Source organism: Pteropus alecto, unplaced genomic scaffold (genome assembly GCF_000325575.1).
Source record: "Pteropus alecto unplaced genomic scaffold, ASM32557v1 scaffold7, whole genome shotgun sequence".
In the NCBI taxonomy this organism is placed as follows: Eukaryota; Metazoa; Chordata; class Mammalia; order Chiroptera; family Pteropodidae; genus Pteropus; species Pteropus alecto.
In genome coordinates this window covers 637,636-657,663 of record NW_006494614.1, presented here as the reverse complement: position 1 = coordinate 657,663, position 20,028 = coordinate 637,636, and the positions used below count along the sequence as shown (strand labels likewise).

Sequence of the window (20,028 nt, the reverse complement as noted above, 5' to 3'; positions counted from 1 at the left end):
GTGGAACAGCTGATATGTGTTGAGAATCACAAGGGGTTGCATAGCATAATATTCATAGTTAGGAAGAGTGAAGTGCAAGTATGCAACAGTGTGGTTTTAACTGATACCAACTATGACTTTATTCTCTGGCACCTCTCATGCCATGGATGAACAGGCTGTTTATTTTAGCTTAGCTGCAATACAACAGGCCACATGCATGGAAGAATAGGTCAGGTGTTACTATAAGATGAGATTTCTCAAATGTCACATAACAGCAGGACTTCAATGACAAGTCAAGTGGAATTCTTACAAAGAATTTTATGTAAAAAATTTAAATGTAGATTTGGCATGGAAGAACCTTTGAAACACCTTTGAAATTCAGGTTGTCTTGGGATATGTGTTTGCTCTTTCTCGTAAAAGGTATACACATTGTCTTTTTAAACATTGTGCTGTAAGGATTATTACACATTTGTACATGCCCCAGCAGGTGGCAGCTAACTAGAATAAGATTCATTTTCACTGGGAGAATAAAAAAATAACATTGCTTCTCAAGTAATAGTGCCCAAGAATAAGAGGTCATTAGTGTCAGTAAATATAAAAATATAGCGAAAGATGAAGCTAATGGCTTTTTGTTGTTGTTGGAACAAGCTTTACATGGACATGATATGCATTTTGTTCTTCACTAATTTATTATAGGCTTGATATCTCTCATGTCAGCATTCTGGTGTTCCTTTTTTTTTTTTTTTTGAGGCTTACTTTTAGACATAGCTCCTCTCTATGTGTGCATATGTGTGTGCATCTGCAGTTTGTCATCTCTGCTTTGACCTTGGAACCCACAGAGCTTTGGCTCCTAGAAATAAAGGACGACATATGGTTAAAATAAGAAAAAAGGCAAATGAAACCATGGAATAAGGGGTGTAAATATCACTAATACTAAACATGTCTGATTGCCTGATGCAGAATAGTGGTGCTTTTTTTTCTTTTGAGAATGGAGCAAATTACAAAACCAACACAATTTTTTTTAAAAAGAGCTAAATATGGTCAATGAATACTATATATGATTTTATCAATCCTTTATATACTCCAGAACTATGATGTATGATATTGCTATTGGGGAGAAACTTGTAATAATTTCAAAATTACCTTACTTATAGGTTCTCTTCTAGACCACTGAATCATTCTGCTGTAGTATTGGGGAGGTAATTTTAGGATTTTTGTTGTTGTCGATTTTGTTCCGGGAGTAAGTGATATTTAATAAGAAAGAGTGCAAATTAATTTGAGTACCATTGTAACAGTTGGAAATCTGGTGGGAGGGAATTCTAAAGAAGTAACTAATTGTACATTTTAGAAATGTCTTTAACCAATGGACATGTTATTCAGTATCCTTAATTCTTGGTGGTCTTTCAGGTAATGATTTTTGTATTGGGAAACAAGTAATTTAGTGCTCATGAGGGAATACACAGTTAATGTGAATGGCTTTTGTAGTAGTATGCCCTGGAATGGTATGATTATTAGTACATCCTCTGTATGCCAAACGATCCCAATATGTCACACTGAAATACACACACAACAGAGTTGAAAAAATAGTCCTCTTGACAATGTGAAGAATGCCATAATTTAAATTCTGTGTAGTAGAAATATGCACACTGTCACTTCAAATGGTACATTACCCATTCAATGTACTACTTCCAATGCACTGCTTTCAATGCACTACTCTAGAATAAATCTATGTCTGGAGCGCTGTCCACGGTCCTGAAGAAAGGTCGTCTCCTGTCTTGTAGAAGTTCAATTGGACAGGTGGAGTTGCTGTCTGTGGTGTTGAAGCCTTTCCGATTAGTAAAATGGATATCGATGAACCTAATATAATATATGCGCAAAATTAGTTCTTTGGGGATTAATTAATAGCAAAAAATTATGATAGACTTTTTATTGTTTAATTTACTTGTAAGAACTTCACTTCATGAATCTGGAAGCTTGATCTTTCACTTTTCCAAGACCTCCAAAAAATAATTCCACAAAAAGTAAATAGTTTAGTATGCTAGTTTTAAGTAGAGAAGTTACAACTGTAATGTCAAATGCCATTATGTTAACAGAATACATGAACTAGGAGTTATGGTACATTTTGTTTTCGCAGGTTCCATTAAATTCCAACTATACTGAAGAATTGCAGTATTTTGATTAGTCACAATAGAACACACTATTTTCAGGTAATAGATAATTATATTGACAGATGGAAAGAAAGGACATTTATTCTTGCCCTGGCAATCATTATCATCTCTGCTATGATTAAAAAGAAAAAAGAATAGGATGGAATAAATGAGACAGCAAATACAAGACAGAACATGTTGGGCTGTACATATCTTACAAGAGATATTTTAAACACGGACTGAAGGAGTCGCTAGATACCCTTGGTTTTAGCACAAGGTGTTCCTTTTCAAGTGCTCAAATAGTCAAATTATTTGATTGAATTGCCTGCTACACTGCAGAACTAGCCATTCATGATTCTTATTTTTGACATTGCGGTTATGCTTCTATCTTTTTTTAAAAAAATCAATGCCCACTTAACACCTTTGTAAAATATAGGTTTATTTTCAAATAAGCATTTTAAAATATTTTAAAAATATGTAGATTGAAGTAATTGTTATGATAGAATGAAAACATTACATTGTTTTCTTGCTATGTGGAGGAAATAATAGTCATATCATTCCTTATTTAAAAATTAGGTATTCTTCAAATAAGACATGATTTTTTATTTTTTTATAAGGTTTAACCCATGCCCCCTCTATTAGTTGGTTGTGAAAAAGAGATCAGTTTTAAGATATAGATCCAGCAGTTTGCCTTTTGTACTTCTTGATCACTTAAAAATGTTAATATAAAGCAACATATTTATTACTATCCATCTTGATTTCATTTACTATGTAAAATATTAGGATTGGATCTTTTATTTATATGCCTAGAGGAAAGCAATTTCAACAACAAAATGTATTTTTATTTTCATAAACATATATATATTTTTCTTTGAATAATTTACTAGTTGTGAAATCCAAGACAGTCACTGCCTGGGGACTGTAAATATTCTGACTTGAACACTAGAAAATGATAAGGCATTTTAAGATGAAACTGTGACAATGTTGCTTAAGCTATGATCCCATATTCTGCCTCCTAAAGAAAAACATATAAAAAAAAAAAGAGAGAATAATTTGGGCATAAGTGATTGAAACCTTTGGAGTTTGGTGCACCAATTCAAACATTATTGTCTTTTTATGTACGTACAATTATTTTAGATGAGATGAATCGGTGGGAAAATATTCTTTAATTCAACATTTTTTCTCCTAAAGAGACACTTGAAGAAATCTATTTTTATTCCTGGATAGTAATCAAGGAGTGTCCCACTCAAGTTTTAAATGACTATCTTCACCTCTCCAATTGCTCTCCAATCTATATTCATTCCTGGATAAAATATAAAAAGTATAACTAAGACTCTTTTTTAACCTAAACACAAGTTCTATTTGCAGTAAATTCCTTCATCTTAGAGCACTTCCTTTTTTCAACTCCTTGGCAAAGTCACTTTGACTTAGATTGTCATTTATTAAAATTTGTCAGTTGATTGTAAGAAGTCCGTTTGTATATACCAATCACCATCTTGGCAAAGAGTTTTATTGAAAATAAAAGCACTTCCCCCAAGTAAATACATCTGACTTCTTTCTTACAACTCAAGGCAAGCGATCAGATCGGTTGCATAATAGATATTGGGAAGCTCACTGGCAGGGAGCCTTAAGAGGCAAGCAGCTATCTCAATTTTTCTCACTTAATCTTGGCTTCACGTCAGAAGCTGTGCAGCAGTGCAGTAGAATAGGGCCTGGCAAAACCTTTGCGAGCAAAGCTCCTTTTGTGCTGGGACTGTGGCTTGCTACCGACACTTCGGCCGTTTGCAAGGCTGGATTTCCTATTGATTTTTCTGCTCTTTTGCTTCCCCAGGCTCGCGCAGCCGGACATTGTGGGTGTGCATGCTGGATTTCTCCCGGATGCTCCCCGACTAACATGGATGTCCCACCATCCCTTGCAGTGGAAGGTTGCTCCTTGGCGCAGTGAGCGAAGAACATGCAGCGATTGCTAATGGGTTTGAGAAGCGGAGACTCCTTCCTCTCTCTGTGACCATGCCGTGATCGTGCCTGCGGCCACCACTCCACACATCCTCATTCCTACCCGAACCGGGAGCCTAACGCTAGATCCGGGAAGTGGGTGCCGCGCTTGTGGACACAGAAACACCATGAAGATTATTTCCCTGATTCTAAGTAATCCAGTCTTCAGACGCACCATTAAACTCCTGCTCTGCTTACTGTGGATTGGATATTCTCAAGGAACCACACATGTATTAAGATTTGGTAAGATTCCCCATCTCTCTCCATTGCCTGGTATCTGGCTCCCAGTTAGCCGATGTAAACAGGCGGGCTCGCTCTGTCCTGCGGGTGGGGTTCAATGCATCCTGACCTGTTCTCTGCTACGTCGCCTCCTAGGGTTTTAAAGAACCCCCTTGTACCTTTTATTTCATTTCTTTTTTTTTTTTTTTCTTTAAAAAAATTTTAGCCGCAGGAGGATGAAATGAGTGCCAGTGGTCGCTGCATTACCTCCCCATAGTAGCCTGCCATATAGCTGCTAGTGACGCTGAGGGAACTGCACCGCCTTGGTGCCCGTCTCCCCGGGAGCCTTCCGGCCTTGGCGGGCAGCGAGGTCCGCACCAACAAGGGCGCTGGGGCTACGCGCCTCTCAGCTTGCAGGGCGGATGAGTTAATACCTACTAACTCTTTGGCGAGTTGACGTCCGCGCGCTTCCGCCTGGGACCCGGAAAGGTCCGCAAGTGAAAGGCGCTAACCCTTTGATTTATTTTGTCATTACACTTTTCAGTTAATTTCACCGCTTTTCTGGTTCCTGGTGCTATACAGAGACGAGAGTTTTTAACAATATTGTTGTAAGGGTGAAGGCTCTACTTAAGCAAGGGGAGGCTGCTGCTTAATTGAAGTGAAGTAGCGTCCTAAGAAAGGGTTTTTATTTGTTTTAAACTTGTGAGTCCTCCTCTCACAGCTTTTTCGTTGCCTGTCTAAGACTAATGAATGATTAACAGCCTTGATTGAAGAGGAGGGTGGTTGTGTATGAGAGTCCAAGTCTGCATCTTTATTTCACTGTGGCATGATAACAATATATTAGGGGAACCTATTGCTTTCCTAAAGAATCAGGGTTTCTTTAGAACCAGAAGGAAAATCTAAACGTGGGACTCTAGTGGAAACACTGGTCCAAAGGTTTTCTTGGAGGAAATGAAGCGTGGGCAATGCTCAGTCTCTCTTGATGGCCAACGGAGTTTTAGTAGGAGCAGAACTAGTCAAGGAAAGTTCCCTTAAGTAGATAAGAGTGAGAGAGAAGAATGCCAAGCTGGTAAATGCTTCCACTGTGGGCTCCTCCTTTGACAGTTCAAGTGGATTTAGACCAAAGAGTGCAGGAAACTGTATAATCCTGAGTATGTGTCTTTGAGATAAAAGCAGATACATTAAGTCACTCAGTCAAATTTAGATTGAAGAGTAATTGCCTGCATTTCCTATTATGTCAACAGCTTCTCTTTCCTTTTCCCCATGTGCTTTTTCTAGAATGATAAAATTTTTCATCTTTCTCAGGTTTTGTGGAACCAGGGTTAGGAATGCTTTTCACATATTAAGAAAAGGGACTCTACCTTCCCTTTCTCTCACCTAACACAGAGACACATGGAGTCCAGAAAGCTTGTAATGACAAAAAAGACAATGGGTTATAACTGGATTCCTATTGTAGTTTTCCTGCTTTCTTCATGCCTTTAGATGGTACTTAAGCACGTTGCTCTTAGCAACAGGCGTCCACAGGAATGCTTATTTCTTTGGATCAGATTAAACAGGTCTCTATATCACTGGAAATGTGTGTATTCAGCCGTACTGCTTCAATCGTGGTAAGTGCCACAGTATGGTAGTTTTGTCCAGTATTTTGAGTAGTGCAACCTTCCTATTTGGAATAATGAGGTATCTTCTGAAGTATATTTGTGAATGAGTGTGTCTTAATGTGTTTGCAGACTGGGTGGGAAAAAAGGAAGCCTGAGAGCTGAAAAACTGCAACCAATACTCTAAAGATTTAATTATTGCTGCTCTGGTCTTGCAGCACAATATTTGCTGAATCATTAGATTGTTACATTCGCTGATCATTTCATATCTTCATATTAAAAATCTTGGCGATTGTAGTAGAGTGTGTAGCAGCTTTCCAAAAGAGCTGACACACACAAAAATACATTTTCTTAGACCAAGGCTCACTAAGAATCTCCTTAAGAAATAGGAGAGTAGGTAAAGAATTTCTCTCTTGATGCCTTGATACCCTAAACCAACGGCCCAGTTTCTAAATAATGTTATTTTTTTTTTTCTATTAACTTCAAACATCTTCCATATGGAGGTCCATTTTCTCTGATTTCTTTCATGAGTTGTGAGGAAGGACTGTGCACATTGTAATCATTGGGACGTATCCCTGTTGGGGATATTTTGATGTAATAATGTGAGTTTTATTTTCTTCTGGGGAAAACATGTTTTGGGTGGAGTGTATGGTTGGCTGAGAGCTTATAAGCCACTTTTGAGAAAGGTTATTTTTTCTTAGACTGAAAGGGTGAATCAGAGCCTCATGCCTGGCCCCATGTCTTGAAAGGTAAGGGGTTGGAGTTGTTGGTGGAGCAGCTGCCTCTGGGTGGCCAGCCGTGTGTGGGTGAGACCCACTACATATGCGGGTGAGACCCACTACGTCCAGTCCATTCTTCCCCCCCCCCCCCCCCAGGGAACTAGGCGTGGCTAGCAGCTGCCAAGCGCCTGGCGCCGCCACGGCGGCACTATGGCAACCGTGGAGCCCTGGAGGCGCTTGCCCCAGCCCCTCTTCCTGTAGGTGGTAGAAATCACTCTCATGGGCTCTATGCTGTCCTTACCCCTGCTCTCACTCCCTAAGTCCTCTGTCACCGTTTTTGGATCAGGAAGCAGCCCCCCGCAGGATATGACCCTTGCCGAGTCCCTTGCCACCTACTCCCGTCTTCTAGATGCGCAGCCTCTCCCTCCCTCCCTCCCCCCCCTCTCTCTCTGTCACACACACACACACTCACGCGCGCGCGCGCGCGCACACACACACACGCGCAGACAACTGTGCTCTCTTGCGAAGCAAGTCCGACATTTGGCACAATGACTCCTTTTTGGTGCCCAAGAAAACTTCCTGCAGTCATGCCCAGAAACGCCTATTCCTGAGCGCAACTCCCTTCCTTGTCCCACCCGTCTGGCCCGCGTGCCGGGGTGCATTCCCCAGCTTGCTCCTCAGCTGCTTCTTGGCAAACATGTCCCAGAGAATGTCTCCCCAGCACCAACCCCCCGGCGCTTTCCCGGGCTTTAAGGCAGCCTAGGGGCAGAAGAGGGCAGCGAGGTCCGCACCAACAGGGGCGCTGGGGCTACGCGCCTCTCAGCTTGCAGGACTGATGAGTTAATACCTACTAACTCTTTGGCGAGTTGATGACCTGAGGGTCAGCCCAGAGTCAGCTCCTCTCCTTGTTAGGGGGCGAGCGAGCGCGTTGCTTTGGGTCGTAGACATTTCCCCGCCTTCATCCAGCTTGACTTCTCAACGGCGACCAGTCAGCGGGCAAGCTGTCAGGGAATAAGGTAAATCTTGGACAGTGAGTTCCCCCGCTGCGGATCAGGTCAGGATCAGGTCAGACGTTCGGCCTGCTTTTTCAAGCGCAGAAACAGGGTCGCCCCTAGCTGGGCCTCTCTCCAGAGCTCCGGCTTTAGGGCTTTAGTGCGGGCGCTATGTAAATGAGGCACCTTTGTTTCTCCGCAGCTGAGTCCTGGCCTTGCAGCCGCTAGAGAGGGCGCAGGCAGCATCCTTCCATACTCCGGGGGCGTGGCCCCAATTCCACGGCCTCCCGACTGAACTGTGGCTCAGCAGTACTTGAACATTTCTTTTGTTTCTTTAGTCGCCCTTCTTTTCCGGGTCTACTCGACCACTGGTCCTGGGAAAGCTTGGGGAGTAGAAGCCGGCTCCAGACGGGACTCAGGGCCGGGCTAGCAATCCTTCTCGGAGTCTGGGGGCTTTGGCATCTTCAAGGAATCAATCCTTAAGCCACCACTTGTTTCTCATCTTCGATGTAAAGTTTTTCAAGTTCTTGTCGGAATTAGCATTTAGAACGCCAGGAGCGAAGACAGCAACACAAACTTTCTCCCAAACTCCTGAGCAGCTTCTCCAAGATAGTCCTTTCCGAGGATCTGAGCATGTGGTAGGCCACTTCTTCCCTTCAGATATTTCGACCTAGCTTTTCTATTAAGCATGCTAGTAAAAGCCTTTATTAAAAGATTTCCCCGGCAAGTCTCCCCTCCCCACCCTGACCCCGCTGAGATCTCCTTGGCACCAAGCACTGGCCACAGGTCTGTTGCACAACGCATACGTAGCCACCTTGCTGTGCACATGCTGAAGGTAAAGGAAACCAGCTCAGGGACAGCCCAAATAATAAAACCTACAGTCTGAGAGGGAATGGAAAGGGTTCCTATGGAAATCCCCCTATTTACTGGACGTCCCATGTGCTCCCAGATATAATAATTAGTAGCAGATGTACTACAACGACGAGGAGTGCGGGTGAATCGGTAGAGCTTAGAAGCCGCCACTCTCAACAAGTTCTTTTGAAAAGATTTTTCTTCCTTGGAGAAGTGAGGTGGGCGGGAGGAAGGAGTGGCCTTACATCTGGAATCAGGAAAACTGGCTCTTGGGAGGCTGGGATGGGGGAGTAATAGCGGCTACTGTCTGAAACAGATAAAGCCCGAACATCTGCTCAGCTGAGCTCTGGAAAGCAGGGGAGAGAAGTCTTTCCAAGAATCGCCAACACACGGCCACAATAAAAAAAAAAAAAAAATCTATTTTTCACATAAGTTCTCACTTATTCTTAAAGCTTCACAGAATAACTCTGATGTGATCCATCAACAGAGGCACACTCATTTCAGAAAACGACTTTGAAAAATGATCTTCTCGTCCTCTAGAAATAGCTCCCCTTCTGCACCCAGACACATGGAACTCAACACATTTTCTGCCTTTGTGAGGTTGTCTTTCAGCAGTGAACATGGATTTATATGTCAGTAGAAATTTCTTCACAGATGCTTTTTGCTTTTTAGTTTAATTCAAGTGATCATTGCAGTGTGTTCATTTCTTGAATTCTCAAATGACACTGTTTCAACATTTACTCATTACAAAAAAGTTAATGTGAATTACTCCCACACAAAGGAGGAACATGCCATGGACCAAACATGTGATATGTCAATGATTATCAGAGCCTTTTCAAGTCTATTCACCATTAAATAAAGTGTGGTGTGTGGTGATGATGACATAATCTTTGATTTTCTTTTGATTAACAAAATTTCTTATGGAGAAAATGTTTTGTTCTTTTGTGGTAGAAATTCAGGTGAGAAGAATTAATTTTCTCCTGTTCTTAGGATTTTACTATATTATTGTAGCTCCAAATACATTTATTCCTTAGGAAATGTCAATGTCCATTTTTGCACACTTAATAGAATGGAGTTCACTGTCTTTCAACTGTGCTATACTGAAATTAATCTACTGCATCCATAATACACGAGATTTGTGGGAGAGCCTAGATTTTTCTCAGTAGGATGGTCTGATGTATTGAAATGGAAGTTTATTGTGTTTATTGTTTTGCATTTGAGTGGTGAAGCTTTCTCTCCTACAGGCCTTCAATTTGTAGTCCATTTTTCAAGGTACTAGATGTGCTTCAAATGAATCTTAAACCCTAAATCTTAGCATGAAAGGTAAGGTCAAAAGCTTCTGAAAGAGAAGGAAGTAGTTGCACATCGTTATCATTGACTGGTCTGGATTAAACACCGAAGGGGAAGATTTCAATCTGATAACGTCATAGGGCTTCCTGTTTTTCTTTGCTGCTTCTGCTGACAATTTTGTAAGGTAATTAAATTGGCTGATTGAAGTCACGGTGGTCATAGGGCGATAAAGACCATTTGGATTTAATGGAATTTTAAACAACAGAGCACTGAACACAACTCTTACTGAACAAGAATTTTAATGGCCCATTCCGGGTACTGACTAAATAGAATGCCCTTAACAAGTTTAATCGAAAAGGCAAGGCAGATTAGCACTATGGTCAAAGATTGGGGAATTAAAATTATCACTTTAAAAGACTTGTTAATACATTATCAAGATTTAATGTAGGTTTCATAAGCTTTCTTTAGACCTTTATCATATACTGTGAACCTAGGTTTAGGACCAAGTTTCAATAAGCAAACAATTTTAAGAGTTTATATGTCTGTTTTATTTCAAAAACAAAAGACATTTAAAGTTCTTTAAGAGTAGATAGAGTGTTGAGGGTAAGTGCTGATAGCAAATCCTTTTCTATAACTAAAAATAACATATTTGACTTTTAAAGTGTCATTATGGGTATTTTTTTTCTTATAAACACAGCTTGTCTGTAGTACAGAAACTGCAGAGATAATATAGAAATGATCTTCTACAGTTTCAAGAGTCATAGGTATTTGGTCTGTTTTATGTTGTCTTTTAATCCTGTCCTTCCTTTTTTTTTTTTAACTAAAACTTTGCATCCAGGTTACCATACTTTAATACATTCAGGTTCCTTCTGCTCCCAGAAAAAAGGACAGTTCCTTGCTATATTGGGGACACTAAAGGAGAGTTAGTGCCAAGGTGAAAGTCAAGCCTCAGTCTTTCATAAAACTGTTCCCCCTAACTGTTTTTTGTCTTGTGAAATTGTCTACTCATAGTTGTCAGTTCCTTTGACTATTCCAGAAAAAGCTGGAACCCACATTTCCATATAAAAATCTCCTAAATTTTAGTCGTACATAGTTTTTAAAATTATTTAAAAAATTCTGAGTTGACCAAACCAAAAGCACTCAGTTAGGTGGGATGTGGTCCCGAAGTTACTAGTTTTAACCCTCTGGCCCCGCCCCACATTCTATAGGTTCTCTAAGATACACGTGCTTTTCTCCTCATTGATCCCCAAATAAGTAAGGGTTATTTGTCTCTTGTCTCATACCTTTAGGGCCAAACATTTTATATTGCTGTATTTTCAAAGGGAAAAAATTAGCTAATCTGATAAAACTAATGTGAGTGGGAAGTTAGAGAAGACTTTCAAAATCTTGCTGTAAGGTTTTTTATTTTTCATTTTATATTTAGGCTTTGAGACTCTTCTCCATTTATAGCAGCATTCAAATATGGCACTTGCCTACAGATTGATTTAAATCCTTAATTTCCTTAGCTAAAAACTAAACATTCTTTTCTGGATTTAGTAGAGAGCCAGGTCACTAGATAGCAGAGCTATGTGTGAAGATCTGAAAGGATCTGAGGAGGTTGTAGCTTTCAGATATTTTCCCCAATGATACATGTAATTCTGTCTTTCTTTATGGTTAAGGATTTGCCCTCTCCCGTGGCCTCGTTTTAAGGCAAGTATGTTGTGGAAGGGAGAGCACATAGTCCCTAGACTGTAAAGTTAGGATGAGTTTATTAGATCAATCGATTCTGTCTGTAACGGAGATGCTCAGATACAAAAAAGAATACTAGGTGCCTAAGGGAGTGCCGAATGATTAACACTGAAGTGAAGGAGAGGCTGAGAAAAAGAGAGAAGTCAAATGCCATTTGATATACACAGTCTTTTCCAGATTTACTGCCAGACATCTCGATGCTTTGTAAATTGATCATTTGGCTTGTATTAGTCCAAATCTTTGGACATAAGTGATTATCTTAATAAGATGTCAATGATATTCTAACATTGACATATCTCCTCCCAATCAAAAGGATCTTTAAATGCTTTTCACCTTATAAATCATCAAGCTACTTTTCTATCATTGAACTTAAAGCAAGTATTTGGAAGGTGCCTCTAATTCCCACATCTGTCTCCAGCTCAGTCTCACTCTGAGTCTTTCACCTTTCACAATGGGAATGTTGCTCAATTAAAATCCAACAAGCAAAGCGAAAATTAGCAAAATGTTCTGCTTTAGCGTTTGGTCTATTTTGTGTTGTCTTTTTAATTCTGCCCTTCTTTTTATCAACTGAAGCTTCTGTATTCTGTACATATTATCATAGCCTTCAGTGCATTCAGGCCCCTCCTTGGCCAGAAGAAATGAAATAAAAACTCTCTCTAGATGAAAGAAAACTCTGACTATAGAATCCTATAATATCTGAGACAAATGGGGCTTTAGAGATCATCGAATCTAGTATCCTGAGTTAGCCAAAAGCAGTTAAATAACTTTTTCTGGTCGCTGCTAGTTAGTGTCAGATTTTGGACCAAAACATGAATGTCCTGGCCACCAGTCTAGTGATGTTTTTCAGTGAATGATGCTATTTTTTCTAGTGTGGCACTGACTCTCTGTGCTTTCAATTTTAGGAAGAGCCACTGGTTCTGGTAACTCTCTTAGATGTTTATCTACTTTGTTTCTTCCACCTTTTCTTTCACAGAACATTATCTCATAGAGTATTCCTTTTCTGTTATTTTTTTCCCCTCCCACTTCTTTAGCTCTCTCCATTCCCCTCTCCCATGACTACCAGGGTCTTCTTTCCCCCTGTGTCCAAAGCTTCGACCATATCCATTTATTCAACAAATAGTAATTGAGTACATGTTATGTGTCAGGCAAATAGAATTCTAAGATTCAGCTTCTGACCTTAACAAGTTTGTAATCCAGTCAGAGGAAAAAGACTGTGTGTGTGTGTACCAATTGAGTGATGCAAAGAATATATACAATAATCATTTAAAGATTATTGTGGGCTTGAATTTTTATAGGAGAGTTGGAGCTCTGCCTGGGACCTATAAAAAAATTGTGTGATAGGGAAGGGGAGGGGGAATGTATCACTGGAGGCAGAAATTAAGAAGTTGAGGTTTGGGACAAGGAATGGATCAGCCCTATTAGAGGATAGAAAGGGCTTGTTTTTTCAGAACTTTAGAATTTAGGTTATTGGGTTTGGATTCCTGTCTATAGCCCCTGGAAAGCCATCAAAGGTAAAAGGATGAGCTTGACTTCATCTTCAATAAGCAATCAAGTGGTTTCTCAGTCTGCTGCTTGCATTTTATGAAAAATAAGTAGATCTTCTTTCTCTGTCTACTGAAATGAAAGCAAAGGACCATCTTTGTCCTTGATCATTGAAGCCTTTAACAAGTTCTTGGTCTGGGATCACAGATACTTCTTTAGCAAAATTCTGAAAGGAAATAAAGGAATGTCTCTTTAACATTTGGCCAGGTGACATAATTGAGCAGGGAAAAATTTCCAGTTAACCCAAAGGAAAAATACGTTGGAGGACAATTTAAAACTACAGTTAGCTTCCTTAAGGGATAGAATAAATTGCTTTCAAGGCATTCTCAGTGTTTTGTGTTTAATTCCAAAAGATCTCCATTACCTAAGATGTTATAAATTGAAAATTATATATAATATTTAATAAAATTATTTAAAATAAAAATTAAAAATTAATTTAAAACAATTTTATTAGAATGGATTCATAGTTAGTTATATTTTCTAGGTCTACATTAACTCAAGACCCCAGGCCCTAGATTTAGTTGAGTCACGCATTTTACTCCTGACATTGTCGTCTAGTAGCTATAAATTAAGGAAAATAATTAAATCTCACTGAGACTTGATTTCCATTTCTGTAGAATGGGTATTAATTGCTGTCTATTTAACTCCCAAGGATAATGTTGGGATTAATAGGAAAATGCATAGAACTCTGGGATTATTGGCAGAAAAGAACTTTTGAGATGGGCAGTGTACTTGTTTATTTACTGTGTGTGTGTATGTGTGGAGCAAAGTAAAATTTGTTATCACTCACGTACATTTCATTCAATTTCTTAAACTGTGCATAAACATTTTTAAAATTTCCTTTTAAAAATTATTCGTGAGTAGTCTTCCTTGGAATGCCCCTGAAGCAATTGTAAACATGTTGAAAAGGACTTATTGACTAATAAAACAGATTTTCTTCTGAATTGGTAGTTTTATAGAAGAACGAGTCCATAGTTTAAACATCAGGAATTTAATTGGCATTATAAGATATCTAGAATATAAATAGGAAACACCACAACTTAAAGCAAAAATAATGAGCAAAGAAATCATGCTAAGTCTTGTGGTTAAGATTTTTCACCTTTTCACAACTGCATAGTTTTCTAATTTATGTTCACAAACATTTTCGGAAAAGGTGTGCCTGATTTCACATATACTTCACTCTTCATCCATCTGCTTATAATGAACTTTTAGCTATTATTCAAGTTTGGTAGACACACAGGTGACTATGTGATCCATTTGTGTTGATCTGGGAAAGTTTCACAAACATTCATATTTGCTAAAGTTGTTTTGGGGTAGACAAGAGGGACTTGGATTTTTCTATGGTTAAATCAGCATCTTTATCAAGAAACTTTCTTAAGTAGGCATTCTGGGACTTATTATTCACAACAGATTTTGGTGTCACTCCTATGCCACTAAGCTCATGATTCTTCTCTAAGGTTCCTCTAACTTACCTTTAACTCTTCCCCCCCGCAAAAAAAAAAAATTAATTCAGTGTTGGAGATATCAGCATAGAGGTGAGTAGGGAGAGATGAAGACGCCCACCCATACCGCCAGTGGTGCCACGTTAGAGAACCTAGGAGACCATTTGAAAATTGTATTCAACTTATAATACTCTTTTATAGATGGATTTTTTTTTTTAAGTTTTCAAAACTTTGGAATATGATGTTTATTAGGACAATTTCCTTCATGTTGAGGATAGTGAGATTTTGAGTCAGTGATTCCCAACTGTCAGGAGTGGGATGAAGGAGAGGCAGTCTTAAGTGTTTTATAATAATCTAAAGGAAAAAAGGACTAAGTGCAAGTTAAAAATACTTTCCTGTCTCAAGTCTGGTTATTGTTTTTCTGGAAGCAGTTCTGCATTGTGGTAGAAATGATGTTGGAGTATGTGAAGATATAGCAGAGTTCCTGCTTCCAGTGGATGAAGGTCAGAGTAGTATTCCATTCAGTCATTTTTCCTCAGAATTCTGAGTTGATTCCTCAGAAAACCTTCCTGGAAACCCGGGGTGATGTTCCAACTTCTCATCCTCAGCTTGTCCTCTAAGATGCATTTCTCTTCATTTTGTTGCCTCATACATCAACTATCCTTTAAAATCTGGTTCAAATTTTGCCTTCTCTAAAAGGTATATTTTAGATAGGGATTCTGTTGGATAAATTCAAGCATTGGCAAGAAAATTTGAATAGATCAATGATTCCCAAACCTTGTTTCACATTGGAATGTAAGGAGTTTAAATAATTTAAATTCCTGGTCCCCAAACCTGGAGATTCTATGCTTTAAAATACTTTATTTTTTACAATGGCATAGTTTCACAACTGCATAGTAGTACCTTTACTCTTTAAGAAAACTCCTAAGTAATGTACTTAAAAGAAACAACACAACTCCCAGGCAGGTTGAGACTCAATCACTGAGCTTAATAATCCTAACGAGTTTTTGACCTCAAATCTTTACAGTTCCTCTGTTTATAATGAACATGTGCATTAGCTTTCTGGATTGGCAATTGATATTCACCACTAGGCAATGTAAAACAATGGATGAATTTTGAGATAAGGGTTGTGGCTTTGATATTTTATCATTCCTCACAGAACACATACAGTGTTGGGCTTTCAGCATATCACTTGAAGGGCTGACTGATTCTTTAAAACCTAAGCATTTAGAATATTCATACTTACACAATCAGCCTCATGGCCCATAGAGATCTTAAACAGGTGTTATTTTACAAATAATGTCTAAGATGATATATAGTTGTGGGATCTTTCCTTCTCAACCTCTGGCTAAAGGAGCCCCTAATAGATCATTTTGAAATTTTATTTTCCCAAAACCTATCAGAAACAAATTCCAGCAGATATCTGCTCTAATTGAGAAGACCTCTCAACTCAGTTGCTTTAAATATATGTAAATGGCCCAGAATCTAGACTAAAAGTAGAGTCCAGCCTAGGTGGTGTTCATTAGAAACCTCTGGGACAATACCATGATCATCCCCAGCCTACCCCCATTACTCTGATTACTCTCTCTGGGTTTTTGTTAGGTCATGGTGTCAAGAGTTGAAATCCAGACACTACCTTTGGAATGAAACCAGAATGTTCTTATGCATTTGTTTCAGGTGGACATTGTTAATAGTTACATATACTGCTTTAGTATTAAAACTGATTATATCTTTATTTGTCCAAATTATTAGTAACTATTTTCAATATTTATTGCCTACTGAGTAAAACATCAGTTTATTAAGTATATCTCTATAATTTAACTTAAACCTAGGAGATTTTATACACAATTATGTATAGGAAACACTTTATTGATGGTACAATTTAAAAGTAGCACAATTATAGATTGGTTAGAGATTCCAATGTATTAAAAGCATAACCATAAGCTAATGATAATTTTAAGAGAAATATTGAATAAACTAATTGAGTTAACTTTACTATTCCTCAGAAGTTTTTAAATATTTTTTAATTTTTATTAAAAATTATTAGGGTGACATTAACAAAATCAAATAAGTTTCAAGTGTATCTTTCCACAATATATCATGTATATATTGCATTGTGTGTTCACCACCCAGAATTAAATTTCCTTCCGTCACCAAATAGTTGACCTTTTTTACCCCATCTGTCTCCCCACTCCACCCTCCCTCTGGTAACCACTAATCTATTGTCTGTGTCCATAAGTCTCTGTTTTTGTCATGTTTGTTTCTTGCTTTCAGTTTTATATCCCACATTTGAGTGGTATCATGTGGTTTTCAACTTTTCTGTCTGACTTATTTCGCTTAGCCTTTATTGTTGCAAATGGCAGTATTTCACCTTTTCTTATGGCTGAGTAATATTCCATTGTATATATGCATCATATCTTCTTTGTCCAATCATCTATCATAGGACACTTTGGTTGCTTCCATGTCTTGGCCTCTGTGAATAATGCTGCTATGAACATGGGGGTGCACATATCTTTGAGGATAAATGTTTTCAGTTTTTTCTGAGTAAATACCCGGAAGAGGGATTGCTGGGTCATATGGTAATTTAATTCTTAGTGTTTTGAGGAACCTCTGTACTGTTTTCCATAGTGGCTGTACCAATTTGCATTCCTATCAGCTGTGTATGAGGGTTCCTTTTTCCCCATATCTTCTCCAACATTTGTTATTATTTGTCCATTCTATCATCCATTCTAATAGGTGTGAGGCAGTAGCTCATTGTGGTTTTGATTTGCATTTCCCTAATGGCTAGTGAAGTCAAGCATCTTTTCATATGTCTGTTGGCCATATGTATATCTTCTCGGGAGAAGTGTCTGTTCAGATCTTCTGCCCGTTTTTTAATTGGATTGTTTGTCTTTTGTTGTCGAGTTGTATGAGTTCTTTATATATTTTGAATATTAGGCTCATATCAGAGGCATTGTTTAAATATATTCTCTCATTCGGATGGTTGCCTCTTTGCCATCTTAATGGTTTCTTTTGCCTTGCAGAAGTTTTTTAATTTAATGTAGCCCCATTTATTTATTTTTGCTTTTGCTTCTCTTTCCTTTGAGGTCAAATTCATAAGATCCTCTCTAAGTCCAAGGTTCATGAGTTTAGTACCTATGTTTTCTTCTATGCAATTTATTGTTTCAGGTCTTATATTCAGGTCTTTGATCCATTTTGAGTTAATTTTGGTGTATGGTGATAGACAACAGTCTAGTTTCATTCTTTTGCATGTGGCTTTCCAGGTTGCCCAGTACCATTTATTGAAGAGGCTTCAGAAGTTTTCTTATTTGGACTCAACTATGTTTACCAATATTTGGTTAAATATTGTCAGTTTTTTTTAAGTTAAAATAGTTCAGAGAGGATATATCAACTGAGAGCATGCATATATGTAATTTCAAAACAGTTTATCATGGTGTGCAGTCTTCTGGAAGACAAATATGAAAAAAATATGTTATATGGCATGAATTTCACAGTAAGTTTTATTCATATATATTAATCCAATTTTAGTTCTAGAAACACTATGCCTATAACCTTTCTATTTGTGTAGGATAAGTTGAAATATATGTAGGATATAAAAAAATGTTCACAGTAGAGAATAAAAATTAATAAATTTACACTTATTCAAGGTTACTCATTTATTGGTTTTAAGTAGGAGTCTCTGACTTTACTAAACTTGATAGCCACAAGTAAAAGCTAATGGAAGTGAATTTCTCAAATCACTTTGAATTTTATACATCCGTTATTTACTAACGGGTAGCCAGACTACATCAGCATTTTTAATATAAACAAGAACAGATTCTTAGCTAAGATTTCAAAGTATCATATTTTGTAAGTGAACTGTGGAGAGAATATTAACCCTCAAAATTGTTTATTGTTCTTCTGTACTGTGTATAAGGCCACTAAACTTGAATACAAAAAATAGCTATGTATTAATAAGCAAAAGTTATATTTAGTATATGTAACTTCTCTACCTCTCTCTTTTGGTGTATTTATCAAGAAAGAGGGATAGAGCTAAATTTGTTTACCAGAAAATAAAGTAAGCTTTAAATTATTGTTGTAAGGAAGATGCTGAAAGTTTCCTATCAACTCTTTGAATTTTGATTCCATTTTTTATTTATATTGCCATTCAATTGACTAAATGTTTATTCAGCATTGGTATCTGATCCAGTTCTTTGATTATTGACATAATACAATAATTGGAAAGCAAGATAAAATGAAAGCTTCAATAAATATGAAAATTTCCCTGAAACGTGGTTGATTGTTTTTAAAATATATTATATGGCGGTTCCTGATGATATTCTTATTTTTTTTCTGAAGAAGCAAGATGTATATTTTTCAATTCTATACTGTTGGTTCTTTTTCAATATTTTATTTCAATATCTTCCTTATTGACTCTTAGGAAATTTTCATTTAGTTAGATATAATTTATCAAAATGTATGTATACATGGAGATGAGAGCAGGGAGAGAGAGGGTACATCTAAATTATTGGAAGTGTTTGTTTAAGTATGTATTAGGATGTAGATTCAGTGACATCACAGAAACATCCCTTCCCTGTCCGGCCCTCCCCCCGCCCCCCGCTTCCTCCCCAAAAAGAAGACAGATGTTCACTTCTCTCTCATATACAAGTCTAGATTTGGGCAGTTCAGGGATGATATGGTAGATCTGCAGCCTTCACAGGTCTGTGCCGCTTCCAGTTCTCTATTCTGGCATCTATATCTGGCATCCGGTGGCCTTTTTCATGTTCTAAAATGGAGCTCTAGTGATCTCTTACACCTTCCCAACAGCAGGATGGACAGTTCTTGGATGTTGCACACATCATTTTGCCTGACATCCGATTGGTAGAAACTTAGTCACATGGATACTCATGGGAGCACAGGAGGCTGGAAGCTGAAGCCCTATTGCAGGAAATGTTGTGCCCAGCTAAAAATTTCTGGGTCTATTCCCACAGATGACATGGAGAATGAATATTGAAGTCTCTACCACAGGCATCCAATCAGACATGGTAGAAAGAGACTTTTTAGAGTTTTTACCTTATTTTTGTGGTCATAAAGTAATGCTTTGTAGCCCATTTGGAAAATATGGAGAAGTGTAGAAGTGAAAAAAAATTTCTCATAGTTATGCTATTCAGCAAAACCAGTTATCATTTTGTTTTTATTTACTAGTTTTTTAAAATTAGGACAAAACAAAAATATTTTGGTCAATTATAAGAGCAATACAATTTTATTATAGAAAATGGAAATATATAGAAAATTTTAAAGAAAATAAATATCCATTACCTCAAAATAAGTGACATTTTGAGATTTATCATCGAATCTTACTGTACATATTTTGTTACTTATTTCTCTTAATGCTTTACTATGAACATTTTCCTGTAATCAAGTATCTTTGTGTAACAGTATTTAACAGTGTCTGACTTTTCCTTACATAGATGTTTTTCATTTATTAACCAGTTCTTCTATTATAGAGTCATGAGCTTGGGTTTTGGATTCAGACATACCCTGAGTTT

The 20,028-nt window shown here is 37.9% G+C and overlaps 1 protein-coding gene across 3 annotated transcripts in view; it reads left to right on the top strand.

Moving 5' to 3' along the window:
- Positions 1-4,023: 4,023 nt before the first annotated feature.
- LOC102896341 (glutamate receptor ionotropic, kainate 2) overlaps positions 4,024-20,028 on the top strand; it is a 551,413-nt gene continuing 535,408 nt past the window's right edge. For 2 of the 3 annotated variants that reach the window (XM_006926268.1, XM_006926269.1), the window contains exon 1: positions 4,250-4,364. In XM_006926268.1, coding sequence (XP_006926330.1) covers positions 4,250-4,364 — 115 coding nt within the window. Of the gene's footprint in view, positions 4,365-20,028 lie in introns of all 3 variants that reach the window. The other variant, XM_006926267.1, reaches the window with a different exon arrangement.